The sequence below is a fragment of the Apteryx rowi genome, unplaced genomic scaffold, assembly GCF_003343035.1.
Source record: "Apteryx rowi isolate R43461 unplaced genomic scaffold, aptRow1 scaffold_61, whole genome shotgun sequence".
NCBI lineage: Eukaryota > Metazoa > Chordata > Aves > Apterygiformes > Apterygidae > Apteryx > Apteryx rowi.
Window position 1 is genome coordinate 1,426,060 of NW_020450883.1, and position 16,371 is coordinate 1,442,430.

A 16,371-nucleotide genomic window follows, 5' to 3' on the forward strand; every position below is an offset into this window, starting at 1 on the left:
ACACTGCTGTTTAGAATATTAACAAGCTGAAATAATTCTGTAAAAGATGCACAATAGAACCATATGTTTATCATCTTTTCTGAGGCTTGATAATTTGTTTCAGTTAAAGATAGTATTTAAGATTAAAACTGCTATGAAAAAGGAATGCTGATCCCCTAAAACAATCATATAGGATGGTATAAAGTAGTATAGGGATTGAATAATTGAAAAGTTTTTTACTTTCAGTGAATGATGTGCAGAACTGAGACAGGCAGTTTCACATGACTGTTGAGGATATAAATTTTTATCCATTAGCCTTGCATGCAGTACAGAAGAGTAGTCTAAGCCCAGTAAGAATATACTGCATTTGTTTAATAAACGTCTTCAGTAGTCACTACAAGCCAGACTCACATCAAGTTCAGTAAGAAAAGATCAAGCCATAAGAAGCAATGAAAGCAAAATACTGCATGGTATTTCTGATTAAAAAAAAAAAAGAATTATGCTAATCCTAGAGAAAAACTGATGATTATCCCCAAATGGTAAATTAAGAAATGCATCTTTCAAATTCACGTGTTCTTCAGGCTTCTCACTCTGCACACTACTTATGAAAAAGACTTAGCACACTTTCAAACTCCCAGTTACAAAGAGCTTTTGCTTGCAAAACTTTTCATTTAAGGATCACAGGATAGAGGTCACTAACGGGTCACAAATTGCAGTCTAAGAACTCGTAATCTGGATATGCAGCAGAAAAAACTCTGACCACTGAAGTTGGTGAAAAATGGTCTGTAGATGCAAAAAACTTGAAACGTTTTATAGTAAATGATAGCTTAAGTAAGAAGAGACAAAGTAACAAGATATTTGTTGATATTTGATTTGTTCCACAATCTTTTAAAAATGAGTATTAATAGAGCATAATACCCTCTTATTAACAGGAATTAGGTAATTCCTGGTGCCATTTTCTGAAATACTGAAGGAATAAATATTTGTGGTAATTCATGAATATCAGTGACTTATTTGCTAGATTCCCAAAGCTGAAAGATATCACTGTGGCCTTCCACAAATTAAACAAAAAGGTACATTTTCAATTGAGTTAGTTTAATATAGCTCTATTAAATCTAGTTTCACTATATCATCAATATAGACATAGTATAACTTGATTAGCTGTACTTTTGCCAAACAAATTGTGGTTTAGTCATCTTATATATTTTTTCATGGAAAATTTTGATACATAAAAGCTGTAGTTTGTAATCTTAGCAACGACAGTTTTAGTATAAACCTCTGACTAAACCTGTTTGGGTGTGAATAACTTTAAAAAAGATGAATAAAATTTTAAATAACACTTAATGCTACTTTTAATAAAATGAATACAAGAAATGAATGTCTTGATGTGCCTTTGCACACCTGAACACGTATATCTCCTCTTTGCTCTGCAGAGAGCTCCCACTTATAATTCATATACCTGTAGAAGCAGTGACAGCTTCCAGAAAGCTTTAAAAATCGGCCAGCTTTCTCACTGAAAATACTTGATAAAAACAGCTTCTGAGTGTAAAAGAGAAATTCAAGTTCAACATAAAAAACCCCCAAATAATGGAAATTTAGAAGTTAATAGGTTAACAGCATTTTTGAAAATACTTTTTTATTTTTATTTTTTCTCATACTCTCAGAGGACTTTTTGGCACCCTTTAATGCTATAAACAATCAGTGATAATTTTGCAAGATGTTTATTCTCCAAGCCTAGATATTTTCTAACATATTTCCATCTTAAACACTACTGGAGATGTAGAAGAGAGATACTGGAAGTATAGTAATCTAATGTTAAACATATACTCAAATTTAGAAGCCTGTAGAAAATTGTTCCCTTGGGAACTGGGAGAAAATTAATGTGTATGCTCTTTTCTTTTAGGTGTAGATTTTGCTTTTTCATTTATTAGTTTGTTTAACAGAAACTCCAACCATTTTACAGTTATTCTAAAATATTTTTTGTGAGGGCAAGTTGATGCAGAGGCTAGCTGCTGGAAGCTGGCATTAACTGTTCCAAAATAAATACAATTTCTAGTCTAGTGCATTTGTTATTTGAAATTGGAAACTGATGAAAATAAGTAGCAAATTTTTAGACAGCAAAAATTATTTTGGATTGATGTGGATTTGACTTTCTGGAAGAGCATATGAAGTATAAGTCAATGGAAATACATCTTTTATTCCTCTTGCCTCTTGATTTTTCTCAGAACAAGAGTTCTTCTTCAAAGATGTGCCCTTACCTGCCTCCTACACTTTTGCACTCTGTGATCATAAACCTTACATTCCCAATACTCCTAACAATTTAGAGTTCAATTTATCTTTGTGAGAGATCAGAATGAGGTTTTCCATTGGATTTCATCACCAGAGAATCAAATAAAATACCTCAGTTGCTGATATACTGTTTTCCTGAGAGAAAGTTCATGTCAAATGTTTTATTCAAAAATTTGGGAATGAACTATCCCAGCTTGCAGCACTTAAAGTTTATTTTTCAGAGGATTCATATGTTGTTGTTTTTTTTTAAATTAAAAAATTCCCAAACCTCTTGAGTCATCCAGAATTCAACACCAAATGTCAACATGTCAGTTTTGAAAATGTTTTCCCCGTTTTTTGCTTTAGCTCTTTGGTCTGCGCTTAGCTTGCTTGTAGAAAGGGCAATTTATTCCTCACCCATGTATGTTACTTGGAAAATTGACAATTTTAATCTGTTAAGGCATGATGATGATAAAGTGCTTCCTCCTCCAGAAACACAGATTACAGAGTTTATTTATTTACAGAGTTAGTTCATAATATGCCTTTTGTGGATTCCATGGTCATCAGCCTCTTATCCACCAATTCCCATTCCCAAGTGCTGATCTTTTTCTCTACAAACTATACTCACATTTACCCCATGAAAGCTTTGCTGTCCCCCTAACATGCATAAAGAAAACAGCTTTCACCAGCAATTCTCTAATGTTTGCTCGCCTGTCATTAAAGATGGCAAGATGAATGAAACAAATACATCAGCAAGAAAGTACTCACTGTTGATTTCCAAGTGTGCTTTTTAAAGACAAACTCAATTACAAGTAATGACAAGCCTACCACTTAATTCTGCTTTCACTGTTTCAGGATGATAGGTTGCATATTGCCAAAACCACTACTTCTGAGATGAGATTAGCTCTCAAAGGACTAGTAAATGTATTATGAAATCTCCTAAGGACCTTAGTAATAGCTGTAACTAGAAGACATAAATAATGATAGACACATTCTTTTAGCCTGAGTACCCTCTGCCCCTTGAACATAAACACATTTTCTCTCACTACAATTCTTCCACACAGACCATCCAAATCCTTGCTTTTCATGGAATTATGAGCATTCACTGAAAGTAAAGCTGTAAGAAAATGTAAATGTTTTATTCTTCATTAAAAATGAGAAGCCTGCGACCATTTCAGACTTGAGGAGTTTAAATATCTACAGAGTTCCTAAGAGTATTCATGGATATTCACACTTCAACAAGTCACAGACACTACAGAGAGTGCTGCCTTGCATCAACAGAGCTGAAAGAAGCGTATTTCCATATGAACATAAGCATACAAAAAATTCCTGACATTCAAGGGTAAAGAAATAATTTTCCAGTATAAAATTCTATCATTCAGGCTGAAAACCTCCTTCAGCTTATTCTTAACACGTAAGCCAGCTGTTCCAGCCCATCTGAGTTTATAAGGACAGAATGCAGTTCAGGAAAGAAACAGAAAATGGATAATAGGCAGATTCATATGATACATCCATTGCAGTAAGAGTAACATATAAATTATGCTAAATCTAGAATAAAAAATAACAACACTATATAACAAACTTCTTGCTTTCATTTTCTTCACAGTAATATTCTTTTACAGAGAAGAATTCTATAAGAGATTTTCAGATGGTCTTGCTTCAGAAAGAAGGCATTTCTAAAATGATGCTGAATTATATGAATAACTGTACTATAATTATATATATATATATAAATATATATATATATATATAAACTATTGCCAATTGTTGTTGAGGGAAGCTCTGCCTGAAACCCTAAAAGGACCAGCTTGATGCCTTACACCACTGAGGTGATGTTCTGTCTTCAAGCAGTTGCTACTCTGAAGTCATTTTCCTTTTCACAACAATGCCTTGCCCTCTAAAGACTGGGCTGATTTGAGTCTCAAGATCATAGTACCTGACTTTAGTACATGAGATTGTAATGCAATAATTTTAATATAAGAAACACATATCTGAGGCTATATTGGAATAAGATTTGGCTTTGTTGTAAGTGTAAATGACAGATTAAAAATATAAAATCCTATTCAGAGAGTAAAGGTGAAGATGTCATGTTAGAATCCTATAGGTTGTATCATCATTTGAAGTTCATCTAAACAAAGTATTCTTAGTTTAAAAACGGGGTAAGAAATAGGCCCTTCTGCAGTGCAATAAAATTCTATTTATGGTCTTAGTTACAGTAATCTTGAAATAGAAGTTCAAAACAGGATTCAGAAATAACATAAATGAACTTCAAGCTAATCAACTTAAAACAAACTTTAGTCCTGTAGTAAGTCTGCAAATCAAGCCTCATTACATCCTTACTTTTTGAAATCTCTGAGATATGATTAGTAGGCTAACAGTTAATATAGAAAGATAATTGATAACCTCAAAACTATTTCCATTCCAATCCTTAAGACTGAGTGTGGCACGGTTATTAAAACAAAAGGAAACTGATATTAAAAGGAATCTTGGGCATATTTGAAATGCATTCTCTATCTTTACTTTCATTATCATCATTATCTATACAAGCCGAGAATAGTTCAAAACTATGATGCCAGCATCAATGAAAGATGCCCTTTCTGAACTCTTCCTAACAGCAGGGAAGGCAGGGTCTTGGTGAACTGCTGTAATAAGTTAATTTTGAAGGATGAGTCTGTCAAACAGTTAAGTACAGCAAGACTTTCCAGAAAGGTTTATACGAATGGAAGAGAGGGGAAGAGTGAACGGGCTGACTACCTCTGTCTCACCCTCTCCCTGTATTCAAGGCTGATCACTATGTGCAGCCAAATAATTCTTCCACTGAATGAGATATCACATAACAGCATGAAAAACAGGTTGAACAACTTGTCCTACTGTTCTTGTGCTCTAGCTCTAATGGAGATTATCTTCTGTGCATACGAGAGAGCTATCTCTTTTAGCTGACATGAATATTATGCATGAATCAGTGTTATAAAACAATCAAAAGGGTAAAATATCAGAGCAAGATCCTGTTATTCCCCATTAGGGTTCACCTGAAAGCCAGAAATGAATAGATGAAACAGCATGGAAAGTAGTTTGTTAGAGAACAGAATAACATTATGTGGCCTTACAAGGTTTCATTTTGGATTTTGCATTTTGAATGGTGTTTTCAGTTGGAGTGGGTTTTCTACCACCAGTTTAAAGCATGAATAAAACTCTTTCAACACCACAAATGTATATCATGCAGTTCTGTTGATATTGACTGGGAAGACCACCTAGAAAAATAGTCTTTTATCAACATTTGGCTATGTCTTGAAACTGATGGAGAATATTCTCTAGGAGATATCTCTATCTCTGATAAAGAATATTCTGCTTCACAGACACCTTTTTGTAGAGGTTTTTCTTATGAAATTTTCTGAAGCAATTTTTCTGATGTATTTTTTACCACAAATGAGAACTGGTCTTAGGTCTTTCAAAAGAATCTTCCAAACAAGTAAATTTGGTGCTATTTTTCCTAAAAAGTTCTATATTAATTTACTGACCCCTTCAAGCCTGAAATTCTTGAATAACTACCCTCACTGTAGTCATAAAGTGCAGTACTAAAAAGAATGAGAATCAATCATTATGTTTTGAAAACAAATATGAAGAATTTCCAATTTTGAAAGGAAAGTTTTTAACTCAAAATGATAATGACCATACTCTACATGTGGCATAGTTTCTCTTTTCTGAATTAAGAGAATAATTATATGAGGTAGTGCTGTATCTTTCACCAGAAGTTTAAAAAAATAAACAAGGCAAACAAAGACAAATTATGGAGTTACAATACAGTTTTGATTAAACCACTTGCTACATACATGCCTCAGAAAAACCTTATTTTCTACAAAACTGTAAGTTTATCCTCACAGCAAAGAGAAACCACATCATTTATGGGTACATAAACATGAAACAAAAACTAGACGGAACCTTGAAAAATATCTGTGGCAAAACCAGGTATTGCTGAGTCATTTCTAGCAAGACACCAGCCTAAACAGTTGAAAGCTTACAGTGGAAGAGGCTGCATGAAACAGCCTGTGAGTTAGCTCCATTCATGACCCTTATATTTAGGAAGTTTTTTCAACAGTTTAACATAAATCGCTTCTGCAGCAAAGCTGATTTCTTCCTCTAAGATCCCCATAGGCAGGGAAAGCAGTTGAGTGCCATGATCTTTTTAACAGCCTTTCACATGCTGGAAGACTATTATGTTTCTGTTTACTCTCTTAAATATAAAACAAATCCAATTCTTTCTGACTTTCCCCATACATCATTTCTCTAACCTCTGATCATTATTGTTCTCTTCTAGCTTCTCTATAACTTACCAACATCTTTTCACAGAGGGCATTTATTCTGTATGATCACAATCTCCAAATGCATGTAAGCAAAGCTGATTTTGGTCTGGAATAGCCAGACATGGCATGCCAAAACCTACTTTCAGCCATATGCAGTTCTGGCATTTCTTTTCACACAAAATTAACCCTGCTTATAATAAAGCATTCGCACAGTTTTTCTTTTTCTTTTTTTTCTTCCTGGATAACATAACAGTCTGAGTTTTAGCTGAGGTACCCTGGCATAGCCATAACATGGCCAGAAAAAGGGACTGCACTTTACTGGTGAGTGTAGTCTGTGTCAGTATAGACTTAGGATGAGATTCTAACAGTGGCATTATATGAACTAGACACTTAGGACTGACTGCATTTTAATGAAGGTTGAGCACTTTCCTGCCCTTGTGCCTTTGAGAATTCTTCCATGATGAACAGCCACATGGGTGAGTTTTACAATTGTGACAAGGTAAACTAGTGTCACCACCAACTCTAACTCTTACAACGATGTAATAATTCTTGGACTGTAGCCAGCGCATTCTGTTACAGAGAAAAAAACAGTACAAACCTACACATTTTTATTTTAGTTTTCGTAAATCTGGATAACACATGGTCTACATGTGTTCAGAATTTTTTTTAATTTTTGACCAGCTCAGTTCTCTCATTAGTTCTCATCCTGGCTCATATCTTAACATGCCGAGAGCATTAAAAAATTGAAATAAAAATCATATAGTATGTTATGGATACAGAAATTACTGGTTTAACATAAAAATTAGGGAATAAACAAAGGTAAAACTGCACATTTATCTCTTCTTTCGTAAAACAATACAATTAACAGGAAAGAATGCCATGTCCAACATATGCCTTATCTTGCTAACATGTCTGCTAGGAGAGCTGCTAACTTACTTCTTACCAGATAAAGACACACACATTTTTCTAGTTGCTGCAGTAAGTAGATGTAATTTTATGTTTTTCTGTACTTAAATAAAGATTTCACAACTTTTCCAAAACCATTTTTACATACCTATGCTGTCCAATACAAAATATCAGTGTCGTTTTTATTCACTTATCATTGATGTTTTGTCTAAATACAGTGGAATACAGGTGCACTTGGGAGTATAGTACAATTCATCTGTGATGAATTGTTAAGTGCACATATTGATGACTTTTGTATTCATAATAGTGAAGATGTCTTATTGTCACTTATTTTGGATCCAGTATTTTGACAGGGAATATCTCCAGTGCTACCTGTCAAAATATACTTAGGATGAAAGATATGAAATAAGTTGCTGAAGTCCTGTATAACAAATGAAAAACTGTCTTAATCACAACTGTATAAAACTCTGTTGCCAGGTTTATATTTGTCTGAAAGACCTCCGTGCATTTCAGACAGGCAAGAAAACAACGTGCTTAGATTTCTTTGCTGTGGACTTAGCACTGTGCACATTCTGTTGCTTTGTATTAACCAGGTTAACCTACTCTGCTGTCAACTAATGAAGATTCATAAAACTTGTTAGCAATTTGTGCTTTTGGAGCAGAAGAATTTAAGGTTCTTCCCAGACTTGCCTTTATGTTTTTAGTTCTTGTAGCAAGATTTATCATCATTGGTGACCAGCAGTTTGTTTCAAAGGTATTCTTATTAAGCACTACCAAGGTACAATTATACTTTACACCATGCATATTCAAATGTTTTTTGCTCTTTGTACTACTTGAATCTGAAAAAAGCTTTCCTGATTTAATTTAATATGCCTCGCTCATTTCAAAAAATTGAGACAGGGTACATGACTTTCTTACTGTGATTGTATCTACCTCCCCTTTTCCCACAGAAAAGTCAGGATGACATACATCTCAGGATGTTCCAGTTGCAAGAAGTGCAACTTTGACATAGCAAGATTCAATGTTTAAATTTTTATACTTTCTTGGCATACAATATAGATGATGATTTCCATTTTCTGACAGTCAAATGACTGTCCAAATCAGGAATTCAGAACACCACAAATACAGTATCCTCCTTTATTCATTTAGCCACTAGCAAATAGGACCAATGCTGATAGTATCAATATGAAAATATTTCCTCATCAATACAGAAGTTTAAAATCTGGTCCTCATTGAAGAAATTGCTAGGGTCACTATATTGCCATTTACCTCTAATCTGATTTTTTGGCTTTTTTTTGACAGAAGATTCTAATTATATTCACTATGTTGGTGAGGTCCCATCACAGAAAATATTACCAATAAGGATGAGGACAGAATACGTATTTAATATCAGTTCCAAAACAATACAGTGAAGTGTATTTGCAACAAGCAATTACATAGCAAAGAAATAAAGGATTAAACTTTCAAGTGATTGAACCACAACAGTACCCTACGCTGAAACAGGGCGGCAGGAAGGAGTAACTAGTACAATAGTGTCTTTACTATGAAGTGAGTTTCTTTATCTTCATCTGATCACTTTGCTCTGTTTGGCAAAAAAAACAGACCATATTATAAAGTAATCAAGTTCTCAGAATGTTCAATTAATTAAGAGAATCTAAAAAAGAAAATGGAAAATTTGGACTGCTGGAGGAGGAAAAGAAGAGAAAGGGAGAGGGGAAAGAGAGGTATCATACTTCAGCCTTAATGCTATCTGTAAATGTAAATGTAAAATATTGTCTTATAGCTTTCTACACTGTCACACACAAATGCTTTTCTTAATCTCTAATTTCCGACCTTTTATGCTGACCTTTTATTTCATTTAGATTAATCACATGCATGTGACGAGTACGTTATCAACACTGTTCCATGCACTGCTAATGTGAAAAATCCTTTTTAATACAAATTATACGTGTGATAGCTGAATGATCTGACTGACTTTCTCTGTCCTGTCTGGCTTGGGTCAGGTGAGATTCAGGTGATGATATTTCAAACAAAAATAATAAAGTGTGAAAGGTTATAAGTGAAAGAGCTTCTCTTTTACCGAAGCTTCCTTATAGGCAAACAAATGAGAAACATATAAACTTTAACATCTCTGTTTGATGTACTCAGCTGTAAGCTGAAGTTAGTCAGACATCTAACACATGTTAATGAACCAACTCTGCTTTTGCAGATGCAATTAAAATCCTCATCTTTATCTATGCAGCCCAGGTTAAAAAGGCTGATACCAAGCTGCAGGACTAAACAACAAAAAAAGCAAGCTAAACAGAAATGATGACATGAAGATGGAAAGTAGATGAAGTCCCAGAGAGAAATGATTTTGCCTTGCAGCAGGAATAACGATTAGGCTGCCAAGACACAAAAGCAGTCAAAAAGGAATCAAAGGAACAAGAAAAACAAAATTACTGAAGATCTTCATCTCTATTAGAATAGACTTTGTATTTCATGTTTGAAATTTCACTTGGTCTCCCACTATAAGAATGTGCTATATAAAAATGGTGTCTTAAGAAAAAATAACAATAAGATCTTGCCATCATATTCTTTTCCCGCATAGGGATTCCCACTATAGCTTAACATCAATACTATTAATTACATTATCTGGAGCTACTGTATTAGGAAGAGAAGAGGTAACCTGTATGTCATCTGCAGAGTTGCAGACTCCATTTAAATTAGATCGGAGCTGGATTATGTACTGGATACATGGTCTGTTATACACTAGATTCGAGTGCACAAAACTCAGTTCATCTATGAACAAAGAATGAGCTAAATTATGCACAAAGAAATACACAAACATAAGCACTGACTACACAGACACTCCATTGACTAGATTTTCTGGTTTCTCATTACACTCAAGGCCTGTACTGTCACTGCATGCTAATCACTTGTGGAGTTGATTACTATTCTGATCAGTGCTTTTTAGGGTACAGTCAGCAAAGGGTAGAGTTATTTTGAAACTTCATTTAGCAATTAGTGAAGAGAAGGGGTAGAATTTCATTTAGTTACATCAAAACATCTTTCTTGACTGTTTCTAGGCTGTTTGTGGCCTGCAGTATTAAGATAAACTCTCAAGTATTAAAGTAGTACACCTTCAGCAATGGACTGCTTATTAAGATCAGACTTTGGCTTAGCACTGATGCAATTTAGCAGCAACTTTATTATATAAAGAGCAATTAGTGAAGAAATCGGCAGAATTTCATTTGCTTAATTCAAAACAATTTTTGGTGCATAGACTAACCAAGGCCTGTAGTGTCAAGATAAAATGAAGCATTCTGATAAAATTACCCTCTGCAATGTATTATTAATTACTAACAGGTACGTACAGGCAGTAGTATTAATGTAGGTTGAATTTACATGCAAACAGTGATTCTATATTTAGACTGCTATACATTGCTTGAATGGCAAAAACTCACTCTGTTTTTAAGTGGTGAAATGGTAAGAGAATAAATAAAAACATATTCCAGTAAGCCTCCAGAAAGGAATCACTGCTGCCATGACATTCAACAAGCTGTGTGATCATTATAACTATATGAATGAAAAAACTACATTAAAAAATATCTATGCCAACACAACTCAGCATAGGGCCTTGTGGTTCCCAACTTATAGAGGCAAACACATTTGAACTGAATTCATTTTGAAATGGAAGTCATCCAAGAGTTGCTGAAGTATCAGTATTACCCCAGTTATCTCCATCAGATACTTTTCACTGATTTAAAAGCTTTCTTGGATGATAAATCTCCCCTCTTCCTCACTAGTCTCTCTCTTTCCCCTTTCTATCAGACCTTTTCTTGCTCCTCTCTATTTATGGTGTTTTCTGCCACATGTTGCTCAGTGACTTAGGTGCCTTTTGTTCTGCTAAGGGCTGTCCCCCACGGTCTTGCAGCCTGCCTTCCCTCGCAGCTCCGCACCCATCTCCCACGCTGCTGGGATGGTGTTTCCAGAGCCTCAGCAGCGGGACTTTGCCTGTTTTGTTCTCACATATATAAATCTGAAAACTGAAGGCTATTGACATACACTAACTTCCTTATAACAGGATGATACCTCATACCCTTCATACTGTGGAAGAACCAGCATTTTCAATCACCTCCTAATGTTTCTAATTAGCTGAAACAGCAAAAAAAAAAATCACTGTGGATCAAGAGATTTCAAGTTTCTCATACAGTGTATATACAAAAGCTACAAAATAAGTGGTATGACTGGGTAGCTTCACAGGTGAAACTAACATTTGCTGCATAAGTGATATTCATAGTATGGACAATTCTAACTAGTGGCAACTTTATTTAAAAAAAATCAGTTCTTGCATATATGCTGGAGGCAGACAAACATCCTTTAAACAAACACAAATCTCACGTGAGTGATTACTCAGGCATGGTATCATTAACATTGTATTGTGCTATATATTGACATGCTTTTCTTACCCTGGACCTCTCCTCTAGCTTTGTCATCATGACAACCGTTGCGCCCCGTTGTTCCCACATCATTCTCCAGAAGTCTCCAAAGGTTTCCGGCAGTGCCCCTTGTGTGGCAATATATGCGTTCTGCTTTCTGTAACCGTCTATGTAGTTGGCATTGATATAGTCACTGCCAGGTATGCCTGCAAACAGAGAAGAATAAGTACACCGGACAGCATTTCTGAGCTGTCCTGTTGTAGAAGTGAGCATTGCACTGTCTGGATCATTTAATCAGTGGATTCTACATATAGTTAATAACTAATTAATATAAAAAAGGACGCTGTTAACTAGAAGAGGGGTGGTCATTCCCCAAGAGAGAAAGTTGCCCTGGAATCAAATTTAGATTAAAGCTTTTTTTAAAAAGACTTATTGAGAGATATTTTGTTGACTACAGCTACAAAATATGCCCATTTCCTTTTGCCAAAGCAGCAGTCAGTCAGTCAGTTTAACACTTGGAGAAACAAACAAACTGTGATACTGTGTTACCTCTTTCTTTTCCTTTTGCTAATCTAATCAACAATGTTTGCTGCATTCCTGCCAAATTAAAATTAAAAACAAACAAATAAGAGAATTGTCTTTTAAATTTCCTTAAATGAGAACGTTGCTAACAGGGTGATCTTCCCGTCAGATGCCCTGACTCATCCGTGTTTAACTGTCCTGTATAGCTCATTGCTTTTCTTTTAAATATAGGAAAAAGGGTTAAAGTTGCCAGACTATTATTATTATCGCTACATGCATTTTCCCCATAAATGGATTACAGTCTTGTTTCACCAGGAGCTTTATTTCAACAAAACACACTACGCAAGTCAGGTTTAAGAAACAGCCACATCCGCAACAAGGCACGTGCATGAAATAAGTGCCTCTCTACGTCTGAATAAAAATTAAATCCCTGTGTAAAAAGGAGCCAGAATCCGAGACCTGCAGACATGTTGTGCTGAGAGCTGGACACAACACACCATCTGCCAAGTCTGAGGAGGACATACTGGCTGCTGTGAAGATCATGTTATTATTTTTAACTACTAAGGTGGCCGTGCTCACAGAAAAGAATAAATACTGACATAGAGGTCTCAGTCCCATCTCCACTGGACCCAGTGGTGCAGTGTCCAGCTTTAACTCAGGCTATGTATGCACTGGAAGATATATGTTTTAATATATTGATTTTTGCTTTTATTTTTTATTTGATTTTTTATATTATTTTTTATGGTTCCATCAACCATATTAAATGTCTGTGCTGATGGGATGGTGAAGCAGTGTTTCCCATGTTATTGCACTGTTGAACATTGAGGTGTTTCCTAAAAGATTTGGTTAAAAATTACAGAAATGTGCATCCTAATTAAAAAATACAAAAGGTATGTTGAAGTAATTAACACAAATTACTTTTTCTTTGAGCAGAAATTAATGGTTTATATTTTCACAGCCAATCTGCTAGGCCCACGTCTATAACCCCAGGAGACGGCGAAGATTCCACAAGCTGTTTCAGAAGAGTCTGGGTGATACTTAGTGTGCAGCTTTCTCTAAAGCTATGACTATTTCACTCTAAGAAGATTTCAGAAAAAAAAAAAAAGTTGAATTTCTTTGGGTGTGAACCACAATAAACTATTAAATATGTTTAAAGAGGTGTTTTTCAAGCTTTATGTCAGGAACTGAACCTCCAAATCTATTTTGATCTGTTATATCCCATTGCTGATCCCAAACTCAGGAATTATCAGTGCAGTGTCTAACTTGAAATCAGTGGCATAAATCTGAAAAACTCCTCCAAAATAATAAAAGAATTTGAATGCACAGTAGATGTACTTCCTTAACACTTTCTTTTTTTCCTGGCAACAATTTGAAGAGTTTTTCCCCTTCTTCTGGATAAGCTTCATGTTTCATTCCAGCAAACACTTAGCAATGAACAAGGCAGCTGTAACTGTGACACTAGTTAAGATTCAACGTAATCTTGAAAAGATTCAGATTACAGGATACTGTAGCTTAGTCTGGCATAAAAATTTGCCTTTATGCCCAAGAAAGCCTGATAGATTTTCTCATTTTATATGTGCAAATTATATTTAAACACAAATAGCATCTTGATTTGACTTTCTATATGAGTAAAAGAAAAATCTGACAAAATATTTCATGGAAGAAAAGAGTTTGTAAAGTCAGGGGCCCAAGAGAGGCAACAAATGGCACTCCTCAGGCAAGATGCATGGATGCACACAGGAAAGCTGGCCGACCATGATTAGAACTGATTGAAAGTCTCTTCGGCGGGGGGGGAGAGGGAAAGAAACATCTTTAAACCCACTCTGAGTTGCCGAAAAGCATATTTTCCTCCCATAAAAGGCAGAAATTGGAGTTCAGAAGCCTCACTCTTGTAGACTTGAAACTTTCTTCATGACACTTCTCATTGTGGAAATTGGAATTAATGACTTAGAAAATACAACTGCTAGGCACAATGCCATATTTTCTTCCCTTATCAAGATAATAAAACATTTTTGCATAAAACAGATGAGAAAGAAAAATGAAGCCAACGTGAGAAATCTACACCAACTGGGTATTATTACCAAAGGAACTGAGAAAGCTGGTAAGAAATGTTTTCTGCATAAATTAGAATTACATTATGATGTCTGGTATCATACTTTGAAGCATATGTTATAAATAAAAGCCTGAGGAAAAAATGAAAGAGAAAAACAACGCTTTGTAAAGTGGTTAAATGATCTTCCGGGAAAGCTGTCCTCTGGAGCCGATAGTGCACAACTCAGCGTGAAAATTAAGCATGAGAAGCACTGCAAACAGTGCACTAAAGAATGTTCTTTACAAATCTTAGCAGCCTATGCTACCAGTACTTGATGTAAAAAAAAAAAATCAGAAGTTTAAAATTGTAAATATTTTTAATGTTTATTAACTTGTATTAAATTTATTAATAGATCATATTAAAATACATAACTTCTAAACTAAATTACTTATAATTATTCAAAATAGAATGAAGAAAAGCTAATTCCCAGATTACATCTTCCTTGATCACAGATGCAAGTAAAAGAGAATTAGGGTTAGCAATTACAAATATTTGCAAAGGGAGTTTTTTCAAAGGTAGGCTAAAGTGGAAATTTCTACTCTATTTCTTCATTTTCCTTTTATCAAGAAAGAAAAAAATTCTTGTGTATTCTTAAACTAGAAAGTTCCTTTTACAAAGTAACTAGGCTTCATGGAGTATGAAAAAGATATGGTTAGGACATGGACAGGAAAGTCCACTCACCACAGGACATTAGCAACTACTAGTGACTTAAGTAATGCAGATCCAGGAAGAACTAATTGCTGCTCAGTACCTCTTACGGTAAGAAAATTTTGGTCAAGGATTTGTCTCTAAAAAGGAGTTCCCCAGAAGCCAGCACTCTATAGGACTATATCCCCGCTGAACTAGGGGATTCACAACATTCAGCTCCATTGTCTCTCTCTTCCACAGTATCCGCTAGGTATTGCCTTTGTTCTCCATCCGTTCTCCTAGTCCCTTTCAGTATCATCCCTCTTTTTTTGTCTGAATCTCTCCATCACCCTTTTCATGCATGACCTCAGTTTCACATTCCTTTCAAAAATCTTTTTATATGCTATAATACCATTTTCCTGCTCTCATTTTCCATCTCGCACTGTGCCACCAGTATCAGCTATGTTCCCACAACACACATACTCAAATCCCTTCAAGGAAGGGGCTTATCACAGCAGGTCCAGTGAAATGTGTGTAGAATAAAAATAACACACACAAATACTGAACATTTGTAGTATCTACACTGACCAAAGTGAAACGATTATTAAAGGTAAATATATTTAAATATTAAAATGTCACTTTCTGGAATGACTTTTGTAGCCATAACCTCATTCTGAGCTGAGAAAGCTAAACAACCCTCTGTCAAGTCTAATAGCGCAAAAAACAATCAGATGACAACTAGTTTGACTGCAGTAGAAAGAAATCCTGCAAACCTTTGTTAGTTGCCATAGCTTGAAGGCATCATATCCACAAGCACAGCAGCAATTGCCATGATTACTTAAATTTGGGCATAATAGTCAAGAGAGGTCAGTTGTTCTGTAAAAACATGGGTCAAGAAAGGGACAAAGCAAGCAAATTCTGCCTTCAGTAATATTGATATGAATCTTGACTAACTCTATTGGCAAAAGTGGAGTTTACTTCAGATTTAGGATGGCATAACTGAAGGGTAAATTCAGAATAATCCACTTGGTATCGCTTCACTTTTACAAATTTCATCAATAGCAGAGACACATTTTCTGCACAAAAATTTAGCTAAAGACTGAGCCTCCAGATTGTAATTCTAACTATTTTCTAGTAGCCTTTTTAACTATGATGATGAATGACCAGAGTCTGCAATCTCCTTATTCTGCCAGACAGGAATTGAGCACAATGCGGGCAGTATTAGATGAGTAGCTGAGCATAAAAGACATCCCAT

The 16,371-nt window shown here is 35.1% G+C and overlaps 1 protein-coding gene across 1 annotated transcript in view; it reads right to left on the reverse strand.

The window, feature by feature from the left end:
* PTPRD (protein tyrosine phosphatase, receptor type D) overlaps nucleotides 1–16,371 on the reverse strand; it is a 283,005-nt gene that overhangs the window by 35,971 nt on the left and 230,663 nt on the right. Inside the window, exon 28 of the mRNA XM_026083567.1 lies at nucleotides 11,906–12,081. Within this exon, the coding sequence (XP_025939352.1) occupies nucleotides 11,906–12,081 (176 nt within the window). The remainder of the gene's footprint in view (nucleotides 1–11,905; nucleotides 12,082–16,371) is intronic.